The sequence below is a fragment of the Ammospiza nelsoni genome, chromosome Z (genome assembly GCF_027579445.1).
Source record: "Ammospiza nelsoni isolate bAmmNel1 chromosome Z, bAmmNel1.pri, whole genome shotgun sequence".
Lineage (NCBI taxonomy): Eukaryota > Metazoa > Chordata > Aves > Passeriformes > Passerellidae > Ammospiza > Ammospiza nelsoni.
In genome coordinates, this window is record NC_080669.1 from 79,316,468 (window position 1) to 79,327,989 (window position 11,522).

Sequence of the window (11,522 nt, forward strand, 5' to 3'; positions counted from 1 at the left end):
AAAAAAAAAGGGGATGGACCCAGTTGTGGAAAGCAACCTGGGAGCTCTGCATGCAGCATGGTGCTACACTTTCCTGGGTATCTACATATCTGGCTGTCAATGCTTTCATTCACATCCAGCAGCTACACCTGGAAGGTGGAAGCCATGCTCAAGTCTCTGCTGGGAAGCAGAGCCTTTTTCTTTTCAAAAAACCCTACAAAACAGGCAAGTAGGCTGTGTTTGTTCGCCTGGCGTCCTGGGCACGGCACGACCGACCCCATGAGGCAGCCAGGAACGGGTTGCTCCGGTGTTAAATTGCATAATTAGTTAATCGGGAGTAGAGGGGAAGCGTGATTTGCTGTCCGAGGGTGGCACGGGGGCTCCGGGCAGCTGTGAAAATGATGTCTGCAAATAAAACGGTGAAAGCCAATGAGAGGCACCTCATTGTTCCATCCCTCTCCCCAACCCATCTGGGGTCTCCTTGAGAGGGACCTTCATCTATATTGTCCTTCTGAGGGGAAATGGAGGGTTACGCACCGATCTTTTCTCTGCAGGAACAACAGGACCCGAGGGAACGGTCTGCACCTGTGTCGGCTTAAGTTGAGCTGGGGTCCAAGACTCTCGGGGTTTAGGAAAAGACTTTTCCAGGAGAGTGGTCGGGCCCTGGAACAGGCTCCCCAGGATAGGGGTCTTGGCTACAGGCCTGACAAAGTTCAGTAAATCTTTGGGCATTGCCCATGTGTGGTTCTTGTGGGGCCTGCACGGAGCCAGGGGTTGCATCGCTCACCTCTCGGGACCCTTCCAGCTCAGGGTCACGGAAAATGGCCTCCGTTTAGGCCACTCGCCCTGCCCGACAGGGCTGTGCCAAGCTAGAAATTGGCAGACTTTGCTGGATTTCTCCTAATCTAAAGCTGCCACCAACTAAGACCCTGCAAGCCCTCGGAGCCCCAAATGCCGCCTTTCATCTGATACCCAGACCGTCGGACTGCTGGCTTCGCTTTGCGCCGAGGTTTGTCCCTCCGCGGCCTCCCCCTTCCCAGCGCGCGCCCCCTCGGCCCCGCGCTTCCCTGTTGCCTTGGTGACGGCCGTTCCCGCCAATCGGCGGCGAGGGCGGGAAAGGCGGCGGCGGGCGATGGCGGCGGCCATGAAGCGGCGGCGCGGGACGGACCCGGGGCCGGAGCCGGAACCGGAGCCAGAGCGGGGCTACCTGCGGGCCTGGGCTGCCCAGAGCCGGGCGGTGGTCGGGCGATGGACGGTGCGGCACGTCCTCTTCCTTCCCACTCCCCCGCCCCCCTTCCCCGAGGTGCGGGGCTGCCGCCGGTGCCGCTCCGCAGCCGGGCCGGCGGTAAGTGCGTCCTTTGCAGACGGCGCGGTGCGGCGGAGAGACGCGGCGCGTGTGCCGGCAGCTGCGAGACGAGCTCCGGGAGCTGCTCCGGAGCATCCGCGGTGAGTAGCGGCCGCCCTGCCCCGCCTTCACCTGCCGGTGCTGTCCCGGGCCGGAAGCGTGTGCCGTGGAAGCACCGGGTCCCTGACACCTGTGCTTACCGGGATGCAGCTCCGGTGTTCCGATGCTGGAAACGAGCGCTGAAGGCGGCGGGGTGAAAGGGTTCCCGCTGCCCAGTGCTGAACGGGGCCTGCTGCAAAAGAGTTAATCCCAGAATCATCAGGGCTGGAAGGAATCTCTGATCACCCAGTCCAACCCCCCTGCCAAGGCAGCGCCACCTGGAGCGGGTGACATAGGAACACATCCAGGTGGGGTTTGGATGTCTCCAGAGAGGGAAACTCTACAACCTCCCTGCACAGCTGTTCCAGTGTTCTGCCACCCTCAGTGTAAAGAAGTTCTTCCTCAAGCTGAGGTGGAGGCTCTTGTGTTTTAGTTTATGGATATTGCTCCTCCAGTTTCAGCTACAGTATCCCAGTGCTGGAAACCAGCCAAGCTGAAATGATCTCTGCTGCCCTATGCTGACCTGGGCCAGAAAAGGAGTTACTGTCCAACCCCAGACTCCACCTTAACTGGGCAGAGCTTTGGGGTTTCTGTAAAACAAAAGTGAGACAGCCTTTTCTGTAGGAAGCCAGGGAAGAGGCTCTCTGACACAGGTGTGGTGCAGAGAAAGCCCAACGTGAGGCAGCTTTACTTTCAGTTTTCTCAGCTCCTCAGTGCAAGAGAGACACAGAACTCCTTGCAAGGGTCCAGCAGAGGGAAATGAGGATAACCAGGGGACTGGAACATCTTTCGTACAAGAAAAGCCTGAGCAATCTGGACATGTTCAGTCTGGAGCAGAGGAGACTGAGTGGGACCTCATTAATGTCTGTCAGTGTCTGCATGGAGGGGTCAGAGCAGGGACCAGGTTCTGCTCAGTGGTGCCAAGCAGTAGCACAAGGAATGGGCAGGAACTGATGCACAGGAAGCTCCACCTGGACATGAGGAATAACTTTACCCTGGTGACTGCACAAATTTCCCTAAAAGGTTGTGGAGTCTCCCTTGCTGGAGATACTCAAAAACCATCTGGATGCAATCCTGTGTGCTCTAAGATGGCCCTGCTTGAGCAGGGAGATTGGACCAGATGAGCCACTCTGGTCCCTTCCAGCCCTACCCATTGTGTGACTCTGATAAGGAGAGAGACACAGTGTGTGAAATGGTGGATGTGTACTGGAACAGAGTAGGCTGTTGATGCTCCTCTGGGAGAACTGAATGTCCTAGAGGACTGCAGCATTTTGGTAGCTGGGGAATGGATGTCTAGAGGAGTGTTGGCACCTGGAGTGCTGACACATGCTGTCTGTCTGGCACTGCAGCTCCCAGGTGGCTAAATCACACCACAATCACTAAAAACTTCTTGCCAAGCCACTTCTCTTGTCGACAAGCCAGGTGTTGAGCATGGATAGCTGTTTATTCTTAGCCAGCTACATTTCTTGCTGGGTTGCTGTGCCCACAGGGCTACCAGCTGCCCTCCCTGCCCTGCCTCTGGAACTCACTGTCCTCTACAACTCCCTGCTTTTCACTGTGGGAGCATCTGACTCTGTCATCAAAGGAGAAGCAGAAGGAATACACCAGGGGCTCCTCAGGGGTAAGGATGTGGTTGTTTGGGGAGTTCTTGGGGTGAAGAGAGCATTCTCTGTGCTCTGGGGATACTTTGTGACTGGCTTGAGGTGCAGGAACTGTGAGCAGACACTCCTGGCTCTGCCGGGGAAGGCCAGAGATGGGGGAAACTGAGCAGACATGCCTGGCTCCACCTGGAAACTGTGGGCAGGCACCCCTGGCTGTGCTTGGAGAGGCTGGAGATGGGGGGAACTACATCCAGGCTCTGTGTGTAAGGGATGGAGGTAGAGTGGCATGTGGCCAGGGACAATGTGCAGCTGCCTGCCTGCTGCTGCCTGCAGGGATGGGCTGGAGGTTTCAAGGGAAACAAGGGTTTTTAATGTATAAGATGCCAAGTCTCGAGCAAAGTTCTAGTGACAGTAGAAAATGAGTGTTTTCTTTAATTATGGTGTGCTGGCTTCAAAGAAAGCTCACTGAAACAGGCTGCAGAGGTGGATCTGCAGTGTTGGCACATGCTTACCTGACGGCAGATGACTTCAGCAGCACTGGAGTCCAGCTCTGAGTTGTGCTGTGTGTTGTCTCTTGAATGTGCTGCTTGTTTTCCATTCTGCTGGGACCAGGCCAGCTCTGCAACCCCATTCCTTCCATTGCTACAGGGATGTGCTTGCTTGAGGCTCTCTCTCCCTCTTGCATCCAGGGTGTCTGTTACAGGGCACCAACACGTTGTCTCACAGCTCTAGGTCTTTTTGCTTGGGTTTTTTTTTTTTTTTTTCAGTTCTGGAGGCTTGTGGGGCCTGCGGACAGGATCTTGGCATGGAGGAGCTGTGGGAAAAGGTGCTGCAGGAGGTAACCCTGGAGGAGCTGCAGGCACCTCTGCACCGCCTGGGGGCCCTGCAAGCAGCCTGGTGGCTGGCAGCCAGCCAGCTGGGAAGTGTTGCTGGCCTCTTCCAGCTCCTGAGCACCGCTGAGGTAACTGGGCACAGGCAGATGCTGGCAGAGCTGGCATAAATACCATGTTTGTCATAAAACTCACTCTGCAAAATGTTGTTGTGGCACTTGGACAGCTGAACCAATTAGTGCTGCCCAGTCAGCATGACTAATCCACCCCGTGGCATCCCAGCATTGCCTAATGGCCCTGAGAGTGTTAATGGATCCCAGAATATTCTGCCTTTGTGGGCCTTGGACCTCTGTGTGTCGGACAGGAGACTTGGGCAGGCTGGAAGAGTGCTGCACATGGACTTGCAGACTCTGCAGGGAACAGCAGTGGGATGCAGAACCTTCCCTGCTGATGGGTCCTGTCTTTCTGAATGAACTCCAACAGCTGCCTGTTGCATGCCAGGAGGCCCTGGAGGTGTACCCCACGCTGAGGTGGGGAGGTGCTGCCCCAGGCCAGGCAGGAATCACTGCAGTAGGGGGGTTGTAGCCAAAGGGAACAGATGGTGGGACATTGCTCCCACTGCAGGGAGCAGTGTTGACTGGTTGGGTGGGACCTGTTTCTCTGTGCACTTGGACCTATATTTCCTGCTTCCCTTCAGCATTCCCTGCTCTCTCTCCTCTGTGCCTTCACAGGACCCAGGAAGAGCTCACTGCAGTGAGGGGCAGAACAAGCTCCTCTCCCTGATCAAGGCATGGCGGGTCCCTCCTGAGGGGGCCTCCCTGCCCCTTGTACAAAGCGCCAAGGACTTGAAGGAAATCCTCCGCACTGCAGCAGCCTTCCTGCAAGGTTTATGGATGGCAGGAACTCAGGCCAGCACAGTCTCCTGCTGCTCTGTCCCAGGAACACTTTCCTTGCCCTTGTCCTGGTTCCTTTTCCCAAGCCAACTGGCCCTTGGGGTTTTTCGGGCTGTTCCTTTGGAAGTGGGTCTGGGCTGAGCCTCTGAGACTCAGCCTTTACATTCCATATTCAAAAAGCTTCCCTGCTTTTCCCCAGCTCATCCCTTCTCTGCACTATCACAGGGTTCCTCTGCCTGTCTGTGGCTGTAGGGGAAGTGTCTGGGCCCTGCAGTGACCTTAAAGCAGATGGCTGGCAGGGGATTTATGAAGATTTTCCTTTCTTCTGGAACTTGCATTGTTGCAAGCACCTTGTTCCTGTCACACCATGGTGCTGCAAGAGCTACACAAAGCTGTTGTGAGGCTCTGTAGCCTGGTGTCACAGCAAACAATGGATCTCCTCTGGCTGCTGTGTTCTGTCCTGCCTGTTTTCTCTCCTTTACTGTTTTGACAATCCCAGCAGCTCCAGGGACAGCCAGCACTGCCTCGCTGTGCTTGGGCTCCTACAGGGCCTTCCTGTCCTGTAGGAGATGTGAGTGTGGTGCTGCTATGTGAGAGCAGCCTCAGAGGGAAACCTGAAGACTGAAGAAAAGGCAAATAAGGAGTTGTAATAAATATTAATTAATTGATATCCCAAAGCATCCTGCTGGGAAATGACCCAGATGCACTGAAAAAATTCTGAAGTTCTGTGTGTGCCTTCCCTATCTGCACTGCTATCATTGTGGATGAATGTGGAGGTGAACCTGCCCAGCACATCCCCTGTCCTTGCTCTGGGCCAAAGGAAGCATCCTGGGCTTGGCAGTGCTGTTATTCCTGCTGAACATTTCCATTGATGACTTGTTCTCTTGCAAAACCACTCAAGCCAAGATGGCAGCTTGGCACTATTGGGCTGTGCATCGCTGGGTTTGGAGGGGATCAGGCAAGTCCCTATGGCTCTGGGAAGGAAAGGGCACCACACTTGTTTGGGGCCAGGTGGGACACAAAAGTGAGCCACAGAGCCAATATGTTGGGTCTGTCCTAGGGCTGCAAGAGCTGGAGGCTGGGAACTTCCCCACCGCCATTTCCCTCCTTCAGGAAGCTGCAGGAGGATTCTGCTCCAAGAATATCCTGGCCCAGATCCACACCTGCCTTGGCTGCTGCTCTCAGCGAATGGTAATGACAGCAAAAGGGGAAAGGCAGCTGTGGGGAGGGTGGGCTCAGGCTCATGTCCACGATGCCTCTGTGTGGTCCAAGGCCTCTCAGGGAGGTAAGAAATTGCAGAAATTGCCCTTGTGGCCCCAGCCTCTTGGACAGGCTGCAAAATCCATGCCAAGATTTCGGCTGATTGCAAAGTGTTGCTGCAGAGAGAAAAGCTCAGAAACCAACCTGAGGAGGGCTGCCTTTGTCTAAATTGCTGCCCTGCTTAGTGGGGATCTCTTGGGGAAGCAGAGCAAGGATCTGGATCCTACCAAACTGTGAAGACTTCTGCAGGATGTGCTTTCAACATGCATGTCTTCCCATCCACATAGGGCAAGCCTCAGACAGCCCTTCAGCACCTGAAACGGGCCCTCCAGGTAGATTTCCAGTGCCTTCCTGCCCTGTCCCACGTGGCAGCAGTGTACCATGACCTGGGAGAGATTGATACAGAGCTGCAGGCCCTGACCCTGCTCTACGAGGTTTGTCTGGTTCCTGTCATTCTGGGATGAGTTCTGCCCAGCAGAGCCTGCACAGAGCTTCCAAAGTAGGCTTCTTCCTTCTCCTGGACTCCTTCCAGGCTCTTTGACCCTGGAAGGAGTCCCCAAAATATCATGGTTCTGCCTTCAGCAAGTGGGCAGGAAGGAGTCCAGCAAGATCTGAAATTCCTGCTCAGCACCGCGTTTGGATGTGGCAAGACTTTGGGTCCCAGTTCATGTTTGTGGTGGCTTGGGAGGTTATAGTCTCAGGTCAGAAAGTATCAATCTCTTAGTAAAGTATATAATAGCAAGGAGACTTTTAAGGGCAGATTTTGGCTGCAGTGAGGCAGAGTGCATTAGCTGTGTGAACCTGCCTGGGAGAGGTCATAGCAGTAGACCCTGAATTATCTCTTCAGCTGTTGGAAAACTGTCAGATACATACAGAGAGGAGAGGGTGCTCTCTCCTTAGGTCTAACTAGGTCTGTGGCTGCAATGGGAGATGGTGTTCCAGGCAGCTTAAAGTACCGTGAACTAAAAATCTGAAATGGTCTGGGTGATCTTGCAAATCTCCCAGTGCCATATGGAGATCAGAAGATGGCCTGCCCCTTGTGATCCTCATGGCTCTTGCTGGAAGCCACTGTGAGAACAATGTAGTTGTGCTTGTGAAGTGCAGCACTGCTGCTTGCCTGAGTGCATCTCCAGATGTCAGAAGTGACAAAAGATTGCAGCTGCCTGAGACTTGACCAGTCTAGTGTTGATAATATTTTCTGTTCCTCTTTCACAGGCTCTGGGAAAAAGCCCTCCAGCAGCTGCTTCCTCTAGTCCCTATTTCCTAATGCGAACAGAGCTGCTTGTCCACACACCAGTACTCACTTCCCTCCTCCGGCCTTGCCACCCCTCGGAAGTGAAATACCTTCTGGCACAGCGGTGTCTCCAGGATGGGAGGTAACAGTGCCTCTGCTCTGCTTGCAGCATGCTGCTTGTTTGGGCTCTGCAGTTTTCCCTGTGCTCCTGGAAATGGTCCAGTTTAGTGCTGCTGTTGTAGGCTTGCTCAAAGCACAGAGATTGTGAACAGGGCAGTGTGGTGCAGGGGGAGGGACTGTGGGCTGGCAATCCAGGTTTCACCTGGCTGATGGCACTTCTCCTTCCACCACATGTCCTGTTCTGTTGCAGGGTGGCTGATGCAGTGGAACATTACCTGGATTTTCTGTCTCTCCTTCAGGAGGGGCTGCAGCAGCAGGTGGGTGTCCTGGTACAGAGCTCCCTTGGTGACTTGGAGGATGAAGGTTGGAGGCATCCAAACCCAGTCCCAAGGGCTGGGCCCAGGCATCAGCCCTGGACTCCAGGCTTCAGTGTCTAGTTTGGGATGTGAAGGAAATGAGGTAGGGGCTGATGTAAAGGAAATTAAGTGGGGGCTAGCACCTGTGGCATGTCTGCCTTTGGATTCACACCAGAGAGCACTCCCCATTGCTGTTTGGAGAGACAGCTTCCCCTTCCCTCTGGGGAGCAGCTGTCAGCCTGATTTTGGATGTCCTTCACTTCCAGAGTAGGGATTTGATGCCTTGACTCTGCTGAGCTGTGAGTGCTTTCCATCTTCTGCCTGCTCCACCAGGCTCCAGGGACTGTGGGAGAGGGCTTGAGCTTTGCTGGGCAGCAGCTCCACGTTCCCAGTATGAACAGAGTCATGCTGCTTGGCAGAGAAATCTGCAGTTCTGCAGCACTGATGTCACTTTTGCTCCCCAGGTGCCCCTGGATGGCAGCTCAGCTCTGCCCAGGATCCCAGAGGTGTTCCTGGAAGCAGCATCTGCCTTGGAGCAGGCTGGGAGGCACCAGGATGCCATAACTGTGTGTGAGGAGGTCATCAGCCGGACAACTGACCTCATTCCACGGGTGTTACGAGTGGAGGAGAGGCAGGAGCAGCTGGAGTCCTCATTGCCAGGGGCAGAACTGGCAGGTGGGCTCCTGTCCCAGAAGAAGGAGAGCCTGTGCTGCCTTGCCTGGAGAGCAGCTGGATACCTGCACCAGGGCTGGGCATGGGCCAAGCTGGGCGAGAGCAAGGAGGCTGTGACACAGTTCAGCAGGTGATAAAGCCCTGCTGGGAGAAGGGGCCTCCCCAGCAGGCAGCCATGGATGGTGGGGCCAGGGCAGGATGCAGCATGGCACTGAGGCTGCCCTGACAACCTGGCACTCCTGAGAGCCCAGAAGTGGCTCCAAAGCTCCTCTGGCCTCCCACCCACAGGTGTCTCAGTGACCTCCTACGTGTCCAGCTTCACAGGTCTGGCATCAGACACACAGGTAGGACACCACACAAGCAGGACCTGTGTGGGGCCTTGCCTGGGTTAGGATCTGTATGCTTGGCAGAAGCAGGTGCAGGGCAAGGTGGTGGGCACAGCACCACTCTGGCAAGAGGCAGTTGTCCCAGGGTGCAAAGCTCTGGGCCACGCTGAAGCCTCTGAAGAGACTGGCTGGGTTTTTTTGGAGCAGAGTTTGGCCTTTGCTCTGCCTCCTTCACTGCCTAGGCAGCAGTTATAAAGGGGCTGTGAACTGGAAAGCTTCTCCAATTCAGTTTTTGGGGGAAAGATACATGCCAGTGGTGCAGAGGGACAGCTAAAGACCAGGTTGCTGCTGAGGTCACTGTTCAGCACAGCCGTGTAACATTCTGGGCTTTTGACATTCTTCACTGTCCCCCTCTGCTGCCTCCCGACCTCTTCCAGCCCAGCAGAGAGGCTGAGCTTTGCCTCTGTCTCCAGAGCTGGAGGATGAGCACCCCAAGGAAATGCTTGGCCTGTCCTGACTGCTAACCTGGCTCAGCCTGCTGGGAACAGGGGAGTTCTAGAACATCTGGAGGATGCTGTCTTCATGTGTGTGTGTCTTCCTGTGGCAGAGAATCTCCAGCCAGAAGTGGAGGTGCTCCAGAAGATCAGGTTGCTCTCTCTCCTCGGGCGAGGTACACAGTTCCTGGAGCTGGGGAGGAACAAAGAAGCCCTGTTGGATTTCCAGCACAGTTTGCAGATCTCACCAGGTAACAGGCTCATTTTGGTGAGGAACACAAGGGATTTCCACAAATTTGTCCTGGGCTGCTTTGCTGTATTCAGCAGGAAGTTCCTATGCTTTATACCACATTTATTCCGGTGTCAAGGTCAACAGTAGGGCCACTAGCAATGTTACATACTGGAGATACTTCTGTGGGGCCTGGTCAGCTCACTGGCATGGAGAAACACCCCAAAACAATTATCAGAGGAGTATATCAGAACCCTGACAACAACCTGTGCCCTCAGATAGCTTGGAAATTTCTTTCTCAACCCCAGCTTGGCAGCAGCAGGTACAGGGGCATGGTGGTGGGCACAGCATCACTCTGGCAAGAGGCAGTTGTCCCAGGTACAGCCAGCTTTCTCCCAGTCAGGTCAGCCTTCCCAGAACAGAGGAGTGGAGCTGTGCTTTACCCGAGGAAGCAGCAAGTCCATGCCTGGCAGTACAGAGGCCTGCAAAGGCAACATTCCTGTCTTGAGCTCAGCCGAGGCACAGCTAGTGCTGCTGACAGGGCCACTCTCTCCTGCTGAGTGCTCTGACATGCTGAAGGAGGTGTGAGCTCCACCAGGATCTGTCAGACCTGCTGGTCCCAGTCTTGCCCCTGGCTGCTCCCTCTGGGGCTGCGGACGTGCCTGCAAGGAGAACCCCACTCTGTGTCCCAAGAGAGGTGTGGCAGGCTATGCCCCAGGGCTGATGCCATCTGCCAGCCTGGCGTTAACCAGAGCCTGTGACACAGCCAGGACAGCCTCCTCCCCATTACACCACCTCCCCTTACACTCACTGACCTCGTCTGGCTGCTGAGCTGCTTTTGTAATGCCCTGCAACCCACAGCAGTGCTGGGGACCTGCTCCTCCTCTGCTAAGGGCTGATCCTGCTTCCTGTCTTGCAGGTGACCCAGCTGCTGCCTCCTACCTGGTGCAGGCCTTGTGGGAGCTGAACCGGAAGCAGGAGGCGGCTGCTCAGTGGCAGAAGTTCTCCCAGAGCTGCCCTGCAGAGGATGGGCAGCAGCAAGGGCAGGGAAGGTGTGTAGAGGGGTGGGTGAGGTCTCAGCAGTGCAAATTCTCTCAGGCCATGAGGGCAGTTTAGGTGTCCGAGGAGCTTCCCCTGGTGACTGCTCCAAGGGGCCACAGGCTGTGGCTCTGCTGGGACTCCCTGGGGCACAGAAGAGCTGACATGGAGCAAATGGGGAGGACAGAACTGCAGGTGGAGCAAGGGGACCTGCAGAACAAATGTCTTAGGGCATGGCAAAGAAATGCTGGAGTCCTCACTGCTGCCACGGTCCTCTCTCTTTCAGGCCCCTCCCTTTGTACCTGGTTTCATGTCAGCAGCAGGCAGTGTTCCCTCACAGTGAAACTCTTGCCAGAAGCATACAGGATTACCTCAGGGCAGCAGCCCAGGACACCCCAAGGTGACCTGGTCATGCCCCCATACCCATCTGCTGAGGTCTCCCTGCACTTGGCTGGCACAAGGCCTTTAAGAACTCCTTCAAGACTCAGAATTACTCTGTGATGAAGCTAGATTCCCAAAGGACTGAAACAGAATGCATCTCCTTTTCTAATAAACAACTCAGCTCTGTTTAGCTTTGGGTTTTTCCATGCTCTTTTTCCAGAGAAATGTTGCAGTCATGGCCTTGACACTGCCTCCAGCTACTGCGAGCCCATGGGCTGTGTGCCTGGATGTGTGAGAGATGAAGGGCAGAGATACCTTCATCCTCTGTGCCCGATGCATGGTGGGGCTGGCTCTGCACTCGGGCTCCAGCGAGCTGGTGGTCTGTCTTGTCTGTGATTTGTGTGCCTGCTTTTTGCTTGGTTACTGTGGTTTGAGCCCAGAGAATGGGTTCTCTCTGAAGTGTGCAGCTCAGAGGTCTGAAATTCACAGTGCTGCTCCAGTCCAGACCCACACCTGCGTGTCCCCTGTGGTCCTGAGGGTCTGTGCCAATGCCACAGCTCCAGGCCCCTCTCCCTCAGGGGTGAAGGAGCACATGTCCCTGCCCCGTGTCTGGTGGAGAGTTTTTTGGATGAGGAAGGTGCCCTTACCCCGTTGCCCAAGCCTTT

The 11,522-nt window shown here is 55.3% G+C and overlaps 1 protein-coding gene across 1 annotated transcript; it reads left to right on the forward strand.

The window, feature by feature from the left end:
• The first annotated feature begins 1,111 nt into the window (after positions 1 to 1,111).
• On the forward strand, positions 1,112 to 11,006 carry FANCG (FA complementation group G). The gene is made up of 14 exons (XM_059492809.1): positions 1,112 to 1,234; positions 1,344 to 1,425; positions 2,913 to 3,044; positions 3,792 to 3,985; positions 4,586 to 4,739; positions 5,808 to 5,938; positions 6,295 to 6,441; positions 7,223 to 7,383; positions 7,612 to 7,678; positions 8,182 to 8,519; positions 8,678 to 8,733; positions 9,323 to 9,460; positions 10,358 to 10,490; positions 10,763 to 11,006. The coding sequence occupies exons 1-14, from the start codon at positions 1,112 to 1,114 to the stop codon at positions 10,878 to 10,880; spliced, it is 1,974 nt and encodes a 657-aa protein (XP_059348792.1). The 3' UTR covers positions 10,881 to 11,006.
• The last annotated feature ends 516 nt before the right edge of the window (positions 11,007 to 11,522 follow it).